The 21,818-nt window shown below is 37.5% G+C and overlaps 1 protein-coding gene across 24 annotated transcripts in view; it reads right to left on the minus strand.

The window, feature by feature from the left end:
- Positions 1–21,818, minus strand: part of GTF2I (general transcription factor IIi) — a 68,651-nt gene that overhangs the window by 20,247 nt on the left and 26,586 nt on the right. For 9 of the 24 annotated variants that reach the window (XM_087926403.1, XM_087926395.1, XM_087926408.1 and 6 more), the window contains 6 exons: positions 12,805–12,906; positions 10,036–10,101; positions 6,450–6,633; positions 2,413–2,471; positions 1,049–1,120; positions 6–189 (listed from right to left, as the gene is read on the minus strand). In XM_087926403.1, the coding sequence (XP_087782529.1) occupies positions 6–189; positions 1,049–1,120; positions 2,413–2,471; positions 6,450–6,633; positions 10,036–10,101; positions 12,805–12,906 (667 nt within the window). Of the gene's footprint in view, positions 1–5; positions 190–1,048; positions 1,121–2,412; positions 2,472–6,449; positions 6,634–10,035; positions 10,102–12,804; positions 12,907–15,569; positions 15,633–19,279; positions 19,337–19,970; positions 20,031–21,818 lie in introns of all 24 variants that reach the window. The other 15 variants (XM_087926360.1, XM_026708667.2, XM_087926390.1 and 12 more) reach the window with 5 other exon arrangements.

Consider the following 21,818-nt stretch of genomic DNA (forward strand, 5'->3'; position numbering starts at 1 on the left):
CTTACTTTTTTATTACAAACTTTATCCTATTCCCCACTTGAAGAATTTTCTCCAGCCGAGGGATTCCATACCAAGAAGGACTCCGAAATGGAATATTCTCTGGTAAACCTTCCACATACAGATCAGTGGGATGCGCTTCAAATTTCTGGTAAGGTACGGCCTTTGGTTCAGTGCTTCCCAGGGCCTCAGCTATTAAAATACATAGCAACACAAAGCACTCAGATTCCATGCAAGAACAAGATCTAAACTACAAATGTCCTGATTTATAAAATAGCATCTCAGAAACAGGTTAAACTTATACAGTGGTACCTTAATACTTATCTTTAATTGGTTCAGAGAGGCAACAAGTACTAAAAAGGACAAGTACCAAACAAACTATGTGATTTACCATGTAACCGTTTGTTTCGGCCAGGAAGGATTTCCTATTTGTCCCTTTTCCTATGTCAGCGACCTTCCCAGCATGGCTGACTTCCTCCCTGCTGTCTGCCTTTGACACCTGCTTCCTTTTGCAGCGACCTTCCCAACATGGCCTATTTCCTGCCCACCCTCTGCAGCTGTTCCCTACTTCCTTTTGCAGTGAATTGAGTACTAAACAAGCAATGAGTACTGGGACAACATTTTTGGGTCAAAATGCGTCGAGTATCAAATTCAACAAGTTTTAAAGCAATCGGATACTGAGGTACCACTGTACTTGATGCTAATTTTTTTACACCCCTTCTCTTATAAAAATGATCTTTCCTTTCTTCTTACAAGGCAGAATTTTCATAGTAAAGTAATACATTAATTTATTATTTTTAATAATTAATTGATCTATAATTATAATTAGATTTAGAGATCACCTGATTCAAAGACTCTGATTCAAAGACTCTGGATGCTTTATAGTACACAAAATCAAGTAGATGGAATAGCTGTCCACCTCTTTCAGAAATAATTATAAGAGACTAGCATCCCAGTACAGAAAGAAGAGTCTTGCCCAAACTGGTAACGTTTTTTTCAAGTATTATAAAGAGGTTACCAACACACATGAATTGCTACCAAGTGTACTTACCAAATTTTCTGCAGAATAACTGATCTACCATTTTCCTTAGTTTTGTAATTCTGGCATACCATTCTTCTTTCACTATAATCAATGGTGAAAACAAAGATTTTACTAAAATAGTTAACATTCCAAAGGCAACTCTCAGAAAATTCCATTTCACTTTGCCAGCCTTTCCATCTTGAAGGATGAATCGTTTTGGTAGAGGAAAAGGCCAGATGAAGATGTTTTTGATAAGTGAATTTGTAAGTAATAGCTATCAAGGATAGTGCAACTATAATAAGGGACAAAACAATGAATAAGGGCAGATATTGCAGCTTTTCTAAGTGCCAGAGAGATAGCTAGTCATGTGACAAGTACCAAAAAGGGTAAATAGGGCAAAAGGACAACCAGAAAATAGACCTCTGATCTCAGAGTACCTATTACAGTCTAAATAACTAATTCAGCAGGAAACAAGTCAATTTACATTTCAGCTCGTTTAATATTTACATCATATTGGTAGCATAGGTATCCACAATGTACATGGAGATATTAATATCGGTATGTATGTACATGTGAGAAAAAAAGAGAATGCATACATACACTGCAAACTTGGCATAAGTACAAAGGGTGGAGCACGTGTCATGGTATCATGACACAAGTTGTCATTTTTGCAGCACTGGGTTAGGAAGAGATGCCCATGACTGATAGAAACACACCCTTAAACTTATTCAGACTATTGATCCAAGTACTCCATTTTTTTAGTTAGTACAATTTCAGTTTCACTACTGGCAAATGCTAGAAATAAAACGATACTGTGTGCAATAATTCATTTATGCTTATTTATGAAAAGGTCTCTAAAAACAGGATATAGATCTTTCAAAGCAATGAAATTAATTTGGGCTGATTTCTGGTGGGCAGAGAAATAAGTCAGATTGTATATCTGTTTCTGCTCAGCTAAGCATAGTTAAATAATATAATTGTTAATAGATAATTTCTACCACAAATGTTTTGCATCTACATTTTTATATGGTGACTTATTTACTGAAATGCTTTAATTTGTTTACTATATTTTAATGAACCTTTCAAAACAATTAACAAAGAATCCTTAAAAGGTACACGTAATTTTTTTTTTTTTTAAAAATACAAATCTAAAATGGATGATTACTAACATAAAGCAAATTTAAAGGCCTGAGAATGTAAGAAAGGATCTTTGCCTAGCTCTCCCCACAAATACCAATCCATTAAAATAAGTGTCAGTGGGCTTCTCTGGATGAATTCCAAGCTCAGGTTTTTACAACCATGGATACATTGTCAATGGTTGACCATCAACTTCCATCAAAGATTATGCTCTAATCTACATCAAATGTAGCCACAACTGAGGTGCCCACACTTACCTCCTGTAACTGGTTTGTCTAATGGTAAATCTTCTCGTGTTGAATTTAGCAGCTCATGCCTGCAAACATTCAAACAAAGTATGTATTTCAGCAATCAACATTCCACTTTGCTAACTTTAGCCCATAGTAAACACATTGTTTGTTATATACCTCACCTCATTTCCACAGAGAAATTAAACAAGAACATGTTTTATAATGTGAGAAGACCACATCATAGCAGAGATTTATAAACCTAAAATAAGAACACCATCATTCAACAGGAAAATACACTATGCAGGAATGTGATAAGCCAAGTTTGTCTTGAGAAGATGGTACACTGAACTTACCATAAAAGTTAATTTTCTAAGCAGAGAGAGGGTATCTGGTAGTGGGCATCTTCTCCCACACATCTTGGAGGCGGGGCTTAGATTTCTTCTAATCCTACTTTCCAGTGGGAAAGGATAAGCTATTTCCCAGTTTCAGAATAAGCCAGAAAAAGACGCAAAGATAAAATACTTGAGAAAATTAGGAATAAAGAGGCAGATATAGATTGGGGGGTGGGGGCTGAAACTTTTCTGCCGTAATTATTAGGTGCGAGCTGGAGGCCTTGTCTCTGCTACAAACTACAGGCTTTCACAGTAAATACAAGGACTGTTTGCCTACAAAGGCAGGGCATCCAATAGAACGGTGGTTTTCAGTATGTAGCAAGAGTGCTTTGTTTACTTTCAATTTCAACACATAAAGCAGTGGTCCCAACCTTTGCAGCTTGACGGTCCAGCTGAGGGGGGGAAGAGAGGTACTGGGCCACGGGAGTAGTGGGCCAGCATGCACACACGCAGCTCAACTTGTGCAAAGAGTGGGTCTCTAGTTTGACTACTACATGTTTGGAGGTATTTCCACTATCTTTATTCTTTAGGGTCCCAAGACTAGTGCCATCAGAAAGGTATCCAGTAAAGGAATGGACTTGAAAACTTAACAGCATGGCAAGAGTGCCACTTACTCCCCCAGAGACCTTCCACTCCAATTTTAAGAATTTGTTAAATACCTCAGGAAATAGAAAACACATGATGGGGATGCAAGCCATCAGGAGCCCCTCTGCTATCAGTGGGTTCACAAGAATATCTCCTCCAGGGGTGTCAAACTCGCAACGACACGTTGTCGTCATGTGATGTGTCACAACTTTTCCTACCTTTGCTAAACTGAGGGTGGGCATGGCCAGTGCACAACGCATCTGGCCCATGCGTCTGACACCCCGATCTACAAGAACAGAGAGCTGTTTTCTACAGGCAAGACTCCTGCAGACTTTCCTGAATACTTGTAGAAAATTTGCTTTCAAAAAATCCTGATGGACTCAGGGACTGGCTTTAAGTTCTCCTTCTTACCTAGGGACAATTCTTCCTCCTCTTCTCTATATGACTGAGTCAGATGCCAAAAAATGTAAGCTAGAACTCTCTCTCTCTCTCTCTCTCTCTCTCTCTCTGGTGCTTGCCCTTTCTAATGAGAATCTAGTGAGGACAAATCTGAGGAAAAGAAGGACTCAGGGATGGGCAATGCTTTCTGCATCTTCCTCTTTGCCTTCCCTGCAGACAAGAGTTCCCTCCTTCTTCCTGGGGTGGGTAGATTCATTCCAGTGAAATCATGCCTGGTTGGAAATCTCAATCCCATCTTCTGGAGCCCCAGATGTAATATAAGATGCAAGGAACCTGCAGAGAGGGATGGTGCCTGGCAGAGCCATTGAAAATGGTCCAATAATGGAGGGGAAGAGGGGCCTTGGGGTGTTGAGTATCCAGGACCCCATCTTCCACCCCATGTAGCATCTGGGTGAACAAACTCTAAAGAGAACCAATGACAACTCCACTGGCAGTTGTAAGCAACACGTGGCTTGGTAACTGCAATACTGGTCATGTTGGTCATGACCAATACTGGTCATGCCACATTACTGAAGGTAATGTGGCAATGAGTTGAAGGGCAATCCCTTCTTTGGCTGCATCATCAGAGAAATTTCTCTACTGTCCATGGATAGGAATTTCCATTTGTGAGTTATTAAGTCAGGAGAACCAACTAGGCTTTTTAAACAAAGAAAAATAGAGAGGAAAGTAAAGGGGGGAAAAGAAATGATTATCTAGAACATTATATCTCAACCTCAACAACTTTTAAAATGTGTAGGCTTCAACTCCCCAAATTCCCCAGACGGAATGTCCATTTATTTTAAAGTTGCTGAGGTTTAGAAACACTGGTCTATGTTAACATGTGGTTAGCTGTCAGAACCCTTGTATAGATCTATTCCCCAAAGCAAAGCAAGGCTAGAACTGGGAAAGGGAGCTATTTCCCTCCCATAGGAAGAAGGATTAAGAGAAAACTATGCCCTGCCTCTAGGATGAGTGGAAGCAGATACTCACTATCAGGTGCCCTGGCTCCACTGTTGCAAAATGGTCAAAATTCCTCACTGACAAACGAAGATGCAAATGGTTTTAGGAATCCTTTAATAAGCTCAGCATAATTCGATATTATCGATAGTGGCATTAAATGGATGTTAAGAACCATCAACAACTCAAACGCACAGTCATGGAATTTTGAAACTTAAAATATTCCAGCATAATCAGCAGATATAGTTGAGCCAAAATCACATGCACACAGGCTCCTCTCTCTGAAAGTTTACTGTTCAAAGTGGTTGTGTTGAGAATCATGTTAAATGCGCTTGTACTTATGCTCATTTTGTGCATAGGACCTCCTCCATCATTCAAATCCTCCTTTCGATTTCCAAATTGCACAACCAGTTCCCCCTGGTTATCAACCAGCCCCCCCACCCCCGCCTCTGTTCAGGATCAAACCTAATTTTTCTAGATTTCTTAAAACCAAATTTCATTTTTCTGTCTGTCTTTGATTTAAAGGTAAAGATTAGCAACATGATCTATAATTAAACTGTTCAAGCATGAGACAGCTGTTTTTGGATGTGTGCCTCAAGTAAAATATATGTTTCAGGTGTTTTGGTTTGTGTACAAATTTGTTTCTAATCAGAAGAGGGCATGGGAGGTAGAAGGGAGGGGGAACTTATAGACTTGATTGATGGTTTGATGGTTGAGGAAAGGGAAGAAATGGCTGAAGCACATCACTCCCTCTCTCCCCTCAGCAGCTCCCAGTATAGTGTATCCCATCAGCCTACCTATGCCCTGATCTTCCCAGTGCCTATGCCTTCTCACCCTCCCTTCAATCATTTCCAGTGTTCAGTGTGGAATATTTCACAGACTGCTCTCCTCCGTTTTCTCAACATCTATCTTCCCTTTCCATGAATAGCTATGGAGTTTCTCAGTCATCCACGTCGTGGTTGTCTCACAGGTGCTTTTTCAACAGGCAACTGGACTTTCTGGTTTTCCTTTGAAGACATTTTGCTTCTCATCCAAGAAGCTTCTTCAGCTAAGAAGAAGCTTCTTGGATGAGAAGCGAAACATCTTTGGATGGCCATGAATAGTGACTGCCTTCTGGAATATGAGGTGGTGTTGTGGAGAGGGTTGGGTGATGTTGCCACGAGTCACCAGTGGCAACTGAAGGAGGGGAAAGTACTGGGAAGACTGAGGATCAGGCTAGCAGTGTATGTTGCACTGATGCATACATGGGGACAGCAAAAGGGATGGAGAAAAGAGAAGACTCGAGGGTGAAGGGGGAACAGGCTTGAAGGATAGGACATGTCAGCACTTGCTGAGAAAAAGGGAAGAGAAAGAGGAATACATAGGCAGCTTCCTCTATTGCCCTTTCCAATTATGTTTTATCCAAAATTTAGAATCATTAAAACGTTGTTGGTATGGTGTTTGCCAAATGGTAACTAGAATGGTTTCCCAGAACTGGTAGAAAGTAGGGATTTGTTCCAAGATTAAAACAGAACTTTTTTAAAAAAATTTGTGTACCTTCCTGTTTATAGGTAAATTTTAGTACGCGGTTGACTCAATTCTAGTTCTTGTAGAAGGGGAAGAGAAATGGAGATCATCACAACTCAGCAATTCTTTTGGGGAAAAAGAAAAGGCTGATGTATTTGTCCACAAAATTAAATCCAACTTACTTACTTCTTAATCACAAATCGGATCCGTTCCCTTGCCAGTAAAATCCGTTCAAGACGTGGGATCCCATAAGTGGAGGGTCTACGAAAAGGAATTCCTTCTGGTAATCCTTCCACATACAGATCTTCAACATGAGATTGGAAGAGTGGATACGGGATAGATACAGGCCCTTTTGCATTAATAGCTTCAGCTTTAATGTAAACAAGGAAAAATTATATTACAGTTTAAATAAAGAATACCCAACTATTTGCTCCCAAAGGATGCTGAATGTAACCAGCGTAACAATACATTTCAATGGAGCCTACTTTAAATAAAAGGAACCCCCAAGGTTCCAGACCTGAAACCGATGCCAAGCAGCATCAATTATCAATAGTAATTTTCATTAACAGTATATTAGCACCCTGGTTTTGAGCTCTAACACATACAACATAGTCAAACTATGATTCAGAATTAACTAATTTTATTTTTTCTAATCTTTAACATTGTAATCTCTCAGTGCAAGTCCTCTATAGATGTAAGTATCATCATAAATCTGGATTGCTGGTGCAGCTATTCCATCAAGCTATAAATGGTACAGATCCAGATCAATTCGTATTTTATTTTCTGATTCATTTTACAGATGGTCAGAAATATCACATTAGTTCACACAGATAGCAAACCTCAACTATAAATCTATGCCATGTCCATATTAACCCAGAAGTTTTTACTTGCTATTCACAAATATGTTCTGTAGGCCTGCAGTTCACACCTACAAAAGGATGTTTTCATCTAGAGTCAGGATGTAAAAATGTAATAGGACCATCTTACGTCTCCCTCTTTCTGTATTCTCATCATTTCTCAGGGGGAAAGGAGGTGGGAGCAAATAACCCATTGAACAGAGCAACACCTGCATTTGGCAGGAAGTAAAAAGAGAGAAGAAAGAAGGAGTTTCAGTTCTTATTCTTAAGGTGACTCAAAATAAGAGAGCTTTGTCTCCCAATCTTCTGCATAGTGAAGGGAAGACACTGTACTACAGTTCACTTCAGAATCCTCAATATCTAACGGATTCTGCCAATGCATAGAGATTGGACTAATTCAAAAATTATTAAGGGAGAATTGTAGATTCAAAATTAATAGGACAAGTAATTTGTGATTTCAGGGTCCTCTAAAATTTCAAGAATGTTTGAATTGTGCAGTGGCTCATCACTACTAGAAAACTGACTTTTAATGTTTTTAATCTCATAATTGTTCTCTTTTATCAAAAAAGAAATCAGTCTCATACTATGATCTCAGCTACCCCAAAATAAAATAATAACAGAATAGCAAAATGTTTGCCAGTCTTAAATACTGTAAAGTCTTCTAGGATTTGAGGAATGTGGCACATCTGGTCCATTGTACTACAGTCTGAAATAGTATCTGTGAGCCAGGAAATGTTGCTGAACTATGTGATATGCGGATTGGGGAGATAGATTAGGAGTAAATAAGGTCTACCCAAAGGAAAAGATGTCTATACAGTCAATATAAAAACATCCTAATTTTATACGTTTTTCACATCCCCTTCCTTTGCCTCTAGACTCCACTTCTTAAATGTTAGGCAGCTACAGACATAGGAGTATACAAAAACTGCACATCAACACCTTCAAAATGTCAGATACACTTGACCCTGAGTGGAAACTCACCAGGGACTTTCTATATTGTTAATTTATTGTTTTGTTATTTTTCCTTGTTTTGTTTTTACTTTAAGGTAAAGGTGGTTTTTGTTTTGTGGTGTTGGCTGGAGTACTGAAAGACGAGCTGGCATTCTGCTTTAGGAGTGGCAGCTTGACAAGACTGCTCCTACATGACCTCTTTCTGACAGAAGATCTTGGTTTATATTAAGGGTCTTCAGGAGATAATGTGGCAGAAATTACACCTGGAGCACCAGTAAGCTGAAAGTGAACTTGACTGAGCACAAAAGCTCATGCTTCGATCTACAACGTAATAATCAGTGCCATTTATACTTAAATTTGCCAAAATCTATGTCTCTTCCTAGGTGGGATGTGGAGGAACTTTTTTTATTATCTGGGATTCATTCCAGCTGGTAGATTTGGATGAAGTGGAAAAGAGCTTGGAATACCTGCCCTTCTTGGCTCTTTTGAGCAGTTAGCACATATTTGTTGGTAATCAATTTCAGAAAGCTAGCAGAACCTTTTTGATACTAGGGGTTGTCTCAATGTATTTAAGTAGGGATTGCATATCCTGTTCGGAAGATGCCTTCCTTGGATCCAGCAACCTTAGATAATTATTTTCCAAAAAAAAAAAAAAAAGCACTCTGGCTCCAGTAGTAAAATATCTTAGACAAAAGCCCTTTTGCCTTTTTTTTCAGCCTTAATCTGATACTTGGTAGATTCTTTACTTATACTATTATAACTAAAAAACAGAAAATTTTGAAGAAGTGTGCAAAACAAAAAAATGTAAGAGAAATAAAAGTATGAACAGAATTGAGCTGCAGTAGAATATGAAAACTTTTTGAGAGGCCTAAATTGAATCAAGTGGGAAACAGAATTGAAGGAAGAGATTAAGAGTACCATCATTAACACTAGCTTTGCTTGTCACTGCCTTCCAAGCAGTGCAGGAGATTAATTCATATATAGATGCCTTTTCAAACGGCACAGGAGAAAAATAAATTGCCACAAAATATACAATATTAACACTCTTTATTTTGTGCAGGTCCCAGGCTACAGCTTTTCTTGGCAGTGTATTTAAATTCCATGCAGAGGATTTGCATTCTTAGGAAGCCAAGTCTAAAAAAAACTTCTAACAGCAGGCCCTTCAGTAAAGCAGAAAATACTAAAACCCATTGCAATCTGCAGAACCAATCATATAAGCACCCTTTGGCATTGGCAGCTCTTGGAAAATGGCAGCACAAGACTCTATGGCAGGGGTCCCCAAACCTGCAACTTTAAGACTGGTGGACTATGCTGGCTGGAGAATTCTGGGAGTTGAAACAGGGGTGGGATTCTATCAGTTTGCACCTATTCGCTAGAACCAGTTGTTAACATTCTAAGCAGTTTGGAGAACTAGTTGTTAGAAGAAATTACTGGCCTAATCCTGTAAGGAAGGCAGGAAGGAAACATTCTGGTGTTGCTTACAGAAACTGCCTCTCCGTTAATCCTTATTACATTCTGGGCAGGAGTAGACTTCCTGTCTCAGGAACTTCTCTGGAGGTTTTTCCCCCTCCTTTGCTGGTACTTTGCTTGTGTGAAGTGACCATTCAAAGTTACAATGGCACTGAAAAAAGTGACTTATAACCATTTTTACACTTATGACTATGAGGAGATGCGTGCCTCGATGTGAGTGATATTGAGTTGGCCACGCCTAGCCAATAACATGACCACCAAGCCATGTCCACCCAGTCACATGACCACCAAACCACACCCACCACCTAAGCCACGCCCACAGAACCAGTTGTTAAAAACTTTGAATCCCACCCTGAGTTGAAGTTCACAAGTCTTAAAGTTGCCAAGTTTGGAGACCTCTGCTCTATGCCATAAAGAAATCAAACTTTTTAAAAGTTATTAGAAGTACTCAAATATAACTGGATAACTGGAGAATGGGGGAGGAAGACACGTACCATATTTTCTTTCAAATAATTCTTCAACTTGCTTTCTCAAGTCTGTAATTCGGGCATTCCATTTCTCTGAAAGGAAAAAAGCACATGTTAGCCATAGAGGATATATGAAACCTTTTAACTTATTTCATTCTAAGTATTAATTCTATCTAATTGCTAATGTGTGAATACAGAAGTAAAGCCTGTAATAAATAAATAAATAAACCTATATCCATCCATCTCCGAGACAAACAGTTTTTTAAAAACAAAAATTATTTCTCTTTAGCAAGTGAGTCAGTAGCCTATTTCCATTAAAGTTAAGGAGACCTAAATTATGGAAGTATTTACATACAAAACTTGTATTTTGAATGTTAAGACACAAATAAAATTCTAACTTGGTTTAGAATCAATCCATCTACATATCAGGTTTAAGGCATTTTATTATATAATAAACATGAAACAAGCCCAAGACCACTTAGCTTAACTCCACACTATCAATCATATTAAAGCATTCTATAAAAGACTAGCTTACTGGTTTATATATGTCAAATCACTACCTCCTTGTCCTTCTACCACACTTTCCAATATTTAAATTCAAAGAAGCCTGATGAAGAGCTTGATTACATCTATCATAACATCTACTCTCACATGAACATTTTGAATCTTTAAAATATATGTCTAGGCAATACATTTAGTTCTACAAAATATATACTTTTCCTCCATGGCCAGTCATGTCAGAGAACTTCAAGGTATTTCAGTCGTTCTTGTAGGATTTAATTTATCTTCATTTCTTCTTTGTCTTATCAAGAGTTCTTCAAAGCCTTAACAAGCTTTTCTTGTAAGTCCAATAGGAAAGAATTATACAGATCACTTTTTTGGTTACTCATTTGTATTTCCTTTTTAAATTTTAAAGTTTCAGCCAGTTTCTTTTGTAGATCCAGTGAAGCATCTTTTTTCTAATTCATTCTCTTTGCCTATCTGATATTGTGACTACTATTTTTGGATTCCATTCTTCAAAAGTCTTCTGAGGTGTTTTTGTTGTCTCAAGGTTTTGCATCATCTTGCAGACATGTACATGTAGTCCTAAACATACAACCATTCAGTCACGTTTGCAACCTTCCCTCCCAGTTTTCCTAGAAAGCCAATGGGGAAGCCAGCAGAGAAGATTAAACATTGCTGGCATAAGACTCCCGCACCCCCTGACTTATATGCCTGTAACTTGTGCAACACTACATACCTTCCCTGATCAGTACACTCACCACCCCCACAAACTCTCCCCAGCCCACACAGTGCCTCTCACACACACTCTCTCATATCTGCGCAGCACCCTCACTCCCTCACAAACATGACATCTCTAACACATATTTTGCCCAACTCTCCATTGCACATCCTGCCTGCATTACACCACGGATGCCCCCTCCCTGACAATCATACCTGCTCCCTCTCCGTGGGCGTGACCTCTTGGCATTGGCTCTGCTTTCATGGAGCCTTCTTCAGTTCACTTTACCTTCCCCAGAACTCTGGGATTCCCATTTTTCTCAGCATATTCCACAGCTTTGTATGATTGACAAGTAAGGATCCTTCTATAAACAATGCACATGTTGACTTCTTTTTGCTATTCTTTGGCTTTCTGAATAATCCAGTATGTATCAGCAATGTCTCATGTTCCTCTGTCTTTTCCAAATCCATACTGAATATTTGGTACCACTTTTTCTATATCTAATTCCTAAATAATTATAGATATACTCTGACTTGCTAGGGAAAGTCTGACTTTGCTCTCTCCTGATCCATTCCAAACTCTGCTGTCTTTTTCCTCTCCCTCCTAACTCTGGTTTTACCACACAGCTTGGTTTATCATTGCCTTCTCTTGTGTACTTTGAAACTATCCCTTTACCATTGTCACTAAGTCATATTTCACCTCTAGCATCTTCCTATATCAAAACTGCACAATACACATGCCTACTTGCTTTAGCTGGAGAATTGAGATGACATTTATGCCTTGTGTGACTCTGCTTATACAGGTAGTCCTCGACTTACAACAGTTCGCTTAGTGACCATTCAGTTACAACAGCACTGAAAAAAGTGACTTATAACCGTTTTTCAGTTACGACCTTTCCAGCATCTCCATGCTCATGTGATCTAAGTTAAGAAGCTCGGCAACTGGGTCATATTTATGACTGTTGCTGTGTCCCAAGATCATGTGATCATCTTTTGCAACCTGCTTACAGGCAAAGTCAATGGGGAAGCCAGATTCACTAACAACCGGGTTACTAACTTATCAACTGCAGTGATTCCCTTAACAGGCAAGAAAGGATGTGAAATGGGGCAAAATTCACTTAACAAATGTCCCACTTGACAGAAATTATGGGCTCAATTGTGGTCCTAAGTCAAGAACTACCTGTATTATAGTCATCCTTTGGGGAAGACCAGAACAGGAACCACATTCCACCGGAAAAGCAGAACTCTATTGAGATAGACTATAATACAATCTTGCAAATCCTATTGTACTTCTCCTCCCTTTCCTCTTATACCACAGTGAAACAAGAATAAGGAATGTGACAGCCTCGTCTCTTCTTAATATTATCTTACTTCCCAGAACTTCTTAACATATATATCCTTGGCCTATGCTCCTACCTTTATTTGCTCACCTCTCCCAGGCATACCATTCTGCCACAATAATCTAGCAAAATAGGTTTTGTGAAAGACAGTCTTAATTAGCCTTGTTTGAACTTTCCCAGTGAATAGGTCTAAACTAGAACTGCTTCAAAAAAGATAATTTAATCTAAAACTTACCAAAATTGAACTCTCTAGCTTTTCTTCTCCCCACAGTGGAAGTATCATTAACTGGTTCTATGCTCTTTGTCTTCTTATGTGGTGGTAAATAGTCATCATCATCTTCAGAGAGACAAACATATGCATCACAGCTGTTACTTGACATTATCACACTGTCTTTAAAAATCATGACAAATAATCTGCTGTTGAACTATTCCAAAATAAGGATTCACTTTCCTATTTGATACTCAAATTATGTCAGTAGGATTAGAATTTGCACCCTGGCTTTTCGCATCTTAGTTTCAACACAGCCCTATCCTACCCCATTCTGTTTGGAGTTCCAACCAAATATAAAGATTCTACATTAGATTAAATGACTTGAAAATAAAAATATCACAAAGTTATAGGATATAAATCTCTCTCAGAATATCAAATAAATATATTGTTAGATGATGGGACAAGAGATACCGTATTTTTTGGACTATAAGAAACTCCAAAGTATAAGACACACCTAGTTTTTTGGGGGGGGAAAAAAGAAAAAAAATCTGCCTCTGCCTCCCAGCAATTTGCCCCCTTGCAGCAAACAGCAAAGTCAGCTTCAGCACAGCCTGATTAAGCAAAAAGCAGCTGATTGTCAGCCTTCTGATGATCTGCTGTTTCAGGCTGCAGGGATCGCCATTGCCTATTGCCACTTCTGCGAGCCCCATTTTCCACCCGTTCCAGGCAGTAGGGATCAGAACAGGCAGAAAATGGAATGTACAGAGGCCAAAAGCCTGGTCAGCTTCAGCACAGCCTGATTGAGCACAAGCAGCTGATTGTCAGTTGGAATTGCTTCCTGACAATCAGCTGTTTCAGGCTGCAGGAATCTCCATCGCCTATTGCCACCTCCGTGTGCCCCATTTTTGGCCTCCGCATACTGTTTTTGGCCTCCGCACGCCCCATTTTCTGTCTGTTCCAGGCAGCAGAGATCAGAACGGCCAGAAAATGGGGTGCGTGGAGGACAAAAACAGGATGTGGAGGCCGAAAATGAGGCACGCGGAAGTGGCAATAGGCAATGGCAATCTCTGCAGCTGGAAACAGTTGATCATCAGGAGGCAATTCCAACTGACAATTAGCTGCTTTTTCTTAATCAGGCTGTGCTGAAGCTGACCAGGCTGTTTGCTGTAAGGAGGCAAATTGCTGAGAGGCAGAGGCCGAAGGGTGGGGGCTGGTGGGTGGGCGGGGCTTCGGCAACATTCGTTGTATAAGACGCACAATTTGGTTGTAATTCCAGCAATAAATGAATAAACACTAAATAAATAAACAGGAATAGATGTGTAAAATGTTACTAGTGCTCTAATAATTGTGAATAAGCTTGCATTTTAAACAGAAAGAAACCAATGTCTGCCAAAACATTAAGAAAAACTTATTTTTGATAAGAAGTATGTTAAATTATATATTCAAGGATGCAATTATCAACTAAAAAGTTATGAGGCAAGAGAAAAGAAGATGTCTGATGCAAACATACACATGCATAAACAGGAATGTCCCTTTTAGTTTTGTTTCCACCCTTCCCCCGCAATAACCTACATTAGCCTGCCAGGTTAATCCAACAGCTGCTCAAAGTAAAATAAACAGATGTTCCAGTGTGAGTCGGTAGTTAGCAAATAGAGACTAGCATTCTTGAACACTTTTTGAAAAATTAATAGACTGACTTTTGCCAGTACTAGAAATGAAACAGACAGAGATGAAGAAAAAATGCATTGTAACTATGTTCTGAGATTATATTTCTATAATGTCACACCCTTCAAATTCATGACAAAGTAAAATAATACAATTTAACACTGAAAAGACTTACTCTTATTAACTTTATTTACAAAATCTGACACTACATTACAGAACGTGGTGCTTTTATTTTTCAAGCAGGAAACGCTATCAATATTATACTTTTCTTCACATGCAGAAATATCTTTTCCTATTTCTCATCAAAGAATATCCAAATAACTAGGCATGATCAAGACATACATCATCTAAACAGTCTTATCAGAATTCAACCAACCTTGTTTACTAAATTCACAGTTCTTAGCACAATAATTACTAGTGTGGAACTGCAAAATCTGAATGCCCTTTCAGTTCTTCAACTTCTTTCATCTCACTTTTCTTTCTTTTATGAGATTCGTGTAGTTTTTAAAATAGCAATTTATTACAGGCAATAGGTGGGTGGAGAGGAGATAAGTGCAGGAAGAAATAGATTTAAGATGATTTTACTTAAGGTACATTACCAGACCTTAACATTAGGCAGTCAACTTCACAAGGTATTTTCTACTTCTCAAATTTACCGTTTCAATTTCTCAAGTGAACACTTTGTTTAATCTGCCTCAAATCTTACAAAACTTCAGCAAGACCAAAATGATGTGGGGAGATTACAGACAAACAGGTCTTTTGGTTTTACTAGATTACCAAATGAATGGATCTTTCTTGAATACTCTGGAGAACTTCCATAGCTTTAATCATTGCCCAATGAAACATCCTCAATTGAAACAGAACCTGCTTCCTTCTGGTAAGCAGTAATATCAAATTGAATATTTCCCCCCCCCCCCCATTTTTTTTGCATTTTTGACATCAACCGCTCTAGAAAATATGATTCAAATTCTGCGTTTACAAAAGACTAGCTTGCCCAACACAAGTTATCTTATGGAATGGGAAGGGTTTGGGAGGAAGGATAGAAGTGATGTACACAATGCCACATGACTGAGATTCTTCTGAAACAAGTGAGCAAAATAAAATTAGTTGAGAAAATGGCCAACCTTCAATGGTCACTTCCACTTCAGGATCCTCACTTGTTTCAGAAGTGGCATGCTGAGAAGAATCTGAAAAAAGCAGAACAAAAAAACCAAATCTGAACGGCGCAGACACACTGTAAGACTGATTTTACTCGACAGGGGCACGTCAACATATATCTTGTACACTATGGATAAAACAGACCCATAACATATAAGCCAAAATAGTTTATCACAAGCTTTAAAATCTATGAAATGAAAATAGAAACGTGTGGATGTTTAAGTAACAAGATTAATAGCTTTTTTCTAGATTCACTTGAATCTTTGCTGTCAAACATTTTCAAAATGATGAATATAGGAAATACACAAATTCTCACACAAGACAATTACAATGATGCAAACAAATGAGAATGATTGTAATATTTCTAAAAATGTATGTTAACACAACTGTTATCTAAAGATTAGAACTGTAACTGCAAGTAGTATTTTCTCCAGTTCATTTGTATTCCACAGCTGTCCAAACCTACTGAGTGGTTCACCTTTTTTCCCCACATTGAAGTCATCAATTATCAGCAGAAACAATTTATATAATGGAAGTATCATAAAGCACTGATACAGCATTGTATGTCAACATGAGACATTCTGAAAAGACACTGTTCTTATTTTCTTTCCTATTCCCAGTGCCAAAGTCAGAATACATATCAAATCCAAATGAACAGCTCTTTCTAACAGTCAAAAGACTCAGGGAAGAGGGTTATAGCAAGGATAATGGACTCCACTACTTCCATTATTAAATTTATTTGTTTCCACTCAGCTCTTCAAGGCAGACCTGGTGGAGAAACAAGCATGTATCAATAACACAGCAAGAAATTCCAGCATTTCTTGACCTAGTCTGCTTCAAAGAGCTAATATTTCCAAACTACAATTGGCTGAATCCATGCACTGGACCAGTTTTTCAATAGTTATAGTTTCATCACTGTCATGTGATCATCCTTTGCTATCCTCCTAGGTAGTTTTCAACAAGGAAAGACGGATTCGCTTAATAACAGTGAAATTTGCTTAATCATCACAATAAAAAAAATCATAAAATCAGGCACATGACTCAGTTAATGATCACCTTGCTTAGCAATGTACATTACAGTTCCAACTGTGGTCTTAAGTTGAGGACCACCTGCATATAATGTTAAAGCGTCCATTTAGGAAATGTAAATTCCAATAAATACGAAAAAAGGGTAGGAAATAAAATTCATGTCCGAGTCAACCAAAAGTTAGGTACTAAATTATTACGGTAATATCTTCAAGCAGAATTGTTTCCATCATTTTAGTCGTTTATTTTAAATATCTAAAATAAGGGAAAAATTAATTCAAACACATGTTTAACCATGCTCTTTGTCCTTTGGCATAAATGAAAAAATATCAAAATTGTAGTGCAAAAAAACCTGCTCTTTAGAAAGAGGTTACATGTAATTTGTTAGATTATTCTCTGAAGGAGATGTCTAACAATATAACTTAATACTCTTATACTGTCTTTACAGTCAGTTAGAAATATGCATATAGAAATGTAACTATTGTGTTAATGAAAATCTGGGTGAGCAAAGCAGGCTAAATTCCAGGCATATAAGCATGAAAATACATTTTGAATTAGGTAACTCACTCAGTTTATCAAATTAATATAATATCTAGGATTAGCCCATGTGAGTAGAAAGACTAGTTAGTAAAGGGTTATGCAATTCTCAAGGCTGTATTAGAGGATGACTTTTTTCATTGTCATAGCAAACCAAACCTTACTAAACCATATAAATGCATAATGTTCTAGTAAGTCACTAGTTTTAAGGAAACAGAAAGCAGCATATAAATGATAGTTGCATGGTAGACGGTAGAAGTATTTGAATTCAGCTTTCCATTCCAATTTAGGAATTGCTGAACAGTGGTTAGAATGCAAAATTGCAGACTACTCTGCCCACTGCCAGCAGTACGATTCTCACCAGCTCAAGGTTAACTCAGGCTTCCATCCTTCTGAGTTCAGTAAAATGAGGACCCAGATTGTTGGGGACAATATGCTGACTCTGTAAACCACTTAGAGGGGGCTGTAAAGCACTGAAGAGGTATAAAATTCTAAATGCTATTTCTATTAGACATGTTGAACCAAGCCAACATTACAGAACAAAGGTTGAAATTCATCCTTTTCAAATAACCATAGTGTAGATTAATCAGTACAGATAATAGATTTATCTCTGTTTAATGAAGAACAAAAACAAACTTCTCAATTCCTCTTTTATCTGAATCAAAGAAAGAAGGGACAAGTGATCCATTTTAAAAATGAAGCATGTTCCAAACAGATTCAAAATTTTACATTGACAGAGAAGTGATCTACACAGCATAAAAGGTTACCAACAAAAGAAGACATAGAAAAGATTCTATGTCCAAAAAATAATATGCCATTTTACACTGTACAGAACTGAGGATCCTTTAATACCCTATACATATCCACAAAGGCTTTCGAAGAAATTTCTTTTAAGTTACTTCCACTGTTAACTTAAGGTCTACTATTTTTAATACAAATGTTGATTGTTAACCTTTTACACCCGCTGAATTTTCCTCTTTAGATTCTAATAAAAAAAATTCAACTTTTCAGAATCACTCCATCAAAATAAGCAACACGACCCTAAAGGAACAGGGAAGTCTCCTTCAACATTTAAAATAAATACATTAATATATATAAATACTGGCTTGTTCAGTAACATAACCTTGGGGTCAGTCCAAAACAGTTTTATTTTCAGATTCTATGTTACAATGCACAAAAAAAGCTCAGGAACCAGAGTAATTTGACAATATGATCTTAAAATTTGAACAGGGAGTTAAACCTAATGACACACTATTGCTAAATTAATGTTTCATAAAACTGTTCGCCAGTATGTTGATTCAAAAATAGTTCCATAATAGAATTGTTCCTAGGAACTACAATTTGTAAGCCTACCAATTCAGCTTTTATTAAACAAGAATCCTTAATATTATGGCACTGAAATCAACTGAAAATTTAATATATACTTTGGCAAGCACCAGTCACATTCTCTGTAGTAATAGCAGCAATCCCGTTTCAGAAATAAGCTCTTTAAATTTGAAAGAGATAATCTGTTCAATAAAATTCATATTAGCAAGATCATACAACTAAATAACTTCTTATACTTTTCTTCACATCCCATTGCACCAAATCTTGCACTGCTAGTTTTAAATATTAAAATAATTGAAATAGGCAGTAAGTCTGATCTATCATAAAATTTAATTATAATTGTAAATTACAAACACATATCTAACTTTCATTGCCACCTTTAAAAAAAAAATCACACATGCTGCCTTCATACATTCAAGATCTGTTATGTAGCAGCACTATTGCCCACTCAGTAGGAAAAGGATAAATAAAATCCACCAAACTTGATGGAGAAGACAAATTGGATGGAGGAAATCAACTATCAACTCTTTCCAAATATTGGTAACTTTTATACTTTACTAGAAGATGGAAGGAAGAAAGGGAAAGGAGATTATATTGAAAATATTTCTCAATAGTTTTCCACAATAAACATGCAGGATCACAATTCAAGGGGAGAAAAATAAATACACAACCATGTGGAATATGAAAAAAGAATGCAAGACACGGACACAATGGATATTTGCACTGTGCTCTTTTAATTTTTTAAATACCTTAACAGTTTATTTTTTAAAATTTACATATATCTAACCTTCTACTGGCAATTCCACATCTGTTCCTTCACTGCAATCGGAACCCTGGTTGCTCCCTTTAGACAAATATAAACATACCATCATAAAAAAGTGAAGGATGAAATTTCAGAATTAGTTTCTTAAATAGGCAGAGTTTTATGGCACACTGGCACCCAGCCTCCATCAGGATCACTGCAAACAGAAATCTATGGGAAAAGTCAATCCAAAACAAAAATCCAAAAGTACAGTATTTAGGTCATTGATAATTTGGAAGAGTTCTCTTCGCATAATCCAGATAGCATAGATTTTAAAAAGTACTGGGGAACGGATGACAGCATGTAGCTGGGAAAATATACACATTTTCCCATTATATTCAACAGATTTCCTTTGTATTACTGAATTGCTAACCCTTCTAATTTGCCAATATGAAGGGTTAGAAAATATGGAAAACAGAAAAGTGTGCAAAAAGATATCTTTATTCCCCACAAATGGAAAAAGGAGGAATACAGCAGCTGTAAACAGAAACGAAGTTTCTGAATGAATCCAAAATAGAAAAGTAATGAGGGCAAGAAATCACTAGTCAATGTAATTCAGGCCATGGATTTGAAATCAAATTTAGACGAACAGTGTTCCTGGCAAGCAGGACGTGATACTGTGGCATTAATGTTGTGAGAAATAGTACCATGATAATGAACAAGTGAATTGCTATACCTGTATAAGACTTTGCCATGGCGATTTTCTCATCAATCGCCGAAGTTTCTGAAGGACCTGCTTTGTAAATAAAGACAGCCATAAAAAAATCACTAAGATTTTTCCATTTCCATTATGAGAGCATGCTGAGCTGAATCAAGCAATTACAGAGCAAAGAATTCTTATAACAGGGGAGAGGTGTTGAACAATAGTTAAAACCGCTATTAATGCTTAGAATGAACAGGTTCCAAATGCATCTACAGCCTTCTCCCTCTGTCATTTGTATAAAACACATACCACCCCATGTGTTTTGCGATGTACTTTCAAATTCCAATGAATTGCGTGGTTTAACATGAGAAGTCGTGAGTTTTGTGTAATCCAGAAGGTTCCAGATTTTCCTTTGAACAATCCAGAGGTAGATGAGCCACTTTCTATATGGATTACTGCAGCACTCTCTAAATGGGGCTCTCTGGAATACAGATGGCAGCTTCATTGGTCCAGAAGGCAGTAGTGCCCAAGATTCACTCATGGAACCCCACTGCTGAGCAAGCTGCATTGGCTTCCAGTAGTCATTCAAGTTGTTGGTTATCAACTATTAAAGCTCAATAAAGCAGAGGTTGTTTTGTAGAACCGCCTGTCTCTAGTAACTTCTACCCATCCCACCAGATCTTGCTCAGGTCACCTCAATGAAACAATGCAATCCTGTTCGATCCAGGAGATACACTTTCCTTATCATGGCGTCCACTCTAAAGAACAACCTTACTTCTGAGATCCGAATGGCTGATTCTGCTGGCCTTCCAGAGGGCTATGAAAACCTGGCGAAATCTTAGACATTAGGACCGAGTTATTGGCAGAAGCTGAAGCACATTTGGGAATCCCAGTTTTTTTGAGATATTTCAGCTTATATCTATTATATTTGCTATTAATTATATTTTTCATTCAGTCTTATTTTGTTTATTACTACCCAGAATGATTTGTCTCAGATGAGTGGCCATACATTTTCTAAATAGATGAGAGGATTATGGTGGGCATTTATGGGAAATATTTGTATTCAGCATCTTTTATGTGATACAGAAATATCATTAAGAATTACAGCAGTGTGAAAATTCCAAGAGTCATTTACCTCCGGATCCTAGAATGACAGCAAATCATATCACACTCCATACCATATCAGTACTATAAAGATAAACAATAATTTAAAGCTGCCTATTCATTCAACTAAGGAAACTTTGCACATAATTTCTGAAAGTCAAGCAATAGGCACAATTACTATCTATCAACTAGCATATGGTCAGTACAAGCTGTGATGAAATACAAAGGCAGGAACATTCTCCAGTGTCATCAAGACAGTAATCAAGATGGAGTACAGTCTTCTGGCTATGCTGTTGGGACCATTTATTAGTGATTCATATACTTGTGTCCATTTCTCCAAGGTGACCTCTTAAATCCAAATTCAAGGCATTTTAGGAACAGTAATGAATTTTCAATCAGGTATGTTTGCCCGCGAAGGGTTTCTTTATGATGTTTTTCAAACAAATAGGTGGAAGTTATCTTGTAAAAAAAAATCATGAAATTTTGGGAATTTAACATCACATTGAGTTGAAGTCTCACAAGATTTGTACCATAAGATTTTGCTTAAAATTTATGGTTCCCTGGAAACCGTCTAAGAGTTCTTCAGAAACCCAAAACTCTGTAGGCACTATGATGGTCCTTGAAAAAATTCAGTTACATATTAAGAAATTGCTTTCAAATGCCTGACCTGCATATCTTCTTCTATAATTCTAACAGCTACTTTTTAAAGTCAATAGGCTGTGTATGTCTAAGTTCAATCAGGTGTTCAATCCATTGATTAAATGGAGCCATACAGTT

Source organism: Pseudonaja textilis, chromosome 1 (assembly GCF_049901715.1).
Source record: "Pseudonaja textilis isolate UNSWEBS1 chromosome 1, rPseTex1.2, whole genome shotgun sequence".
NCBI lineage: Eukaryota > Metazoa > Chordata > Lepidosauria > Squamata > Elapidae > Pseudonaja > Pseudonaja textilis.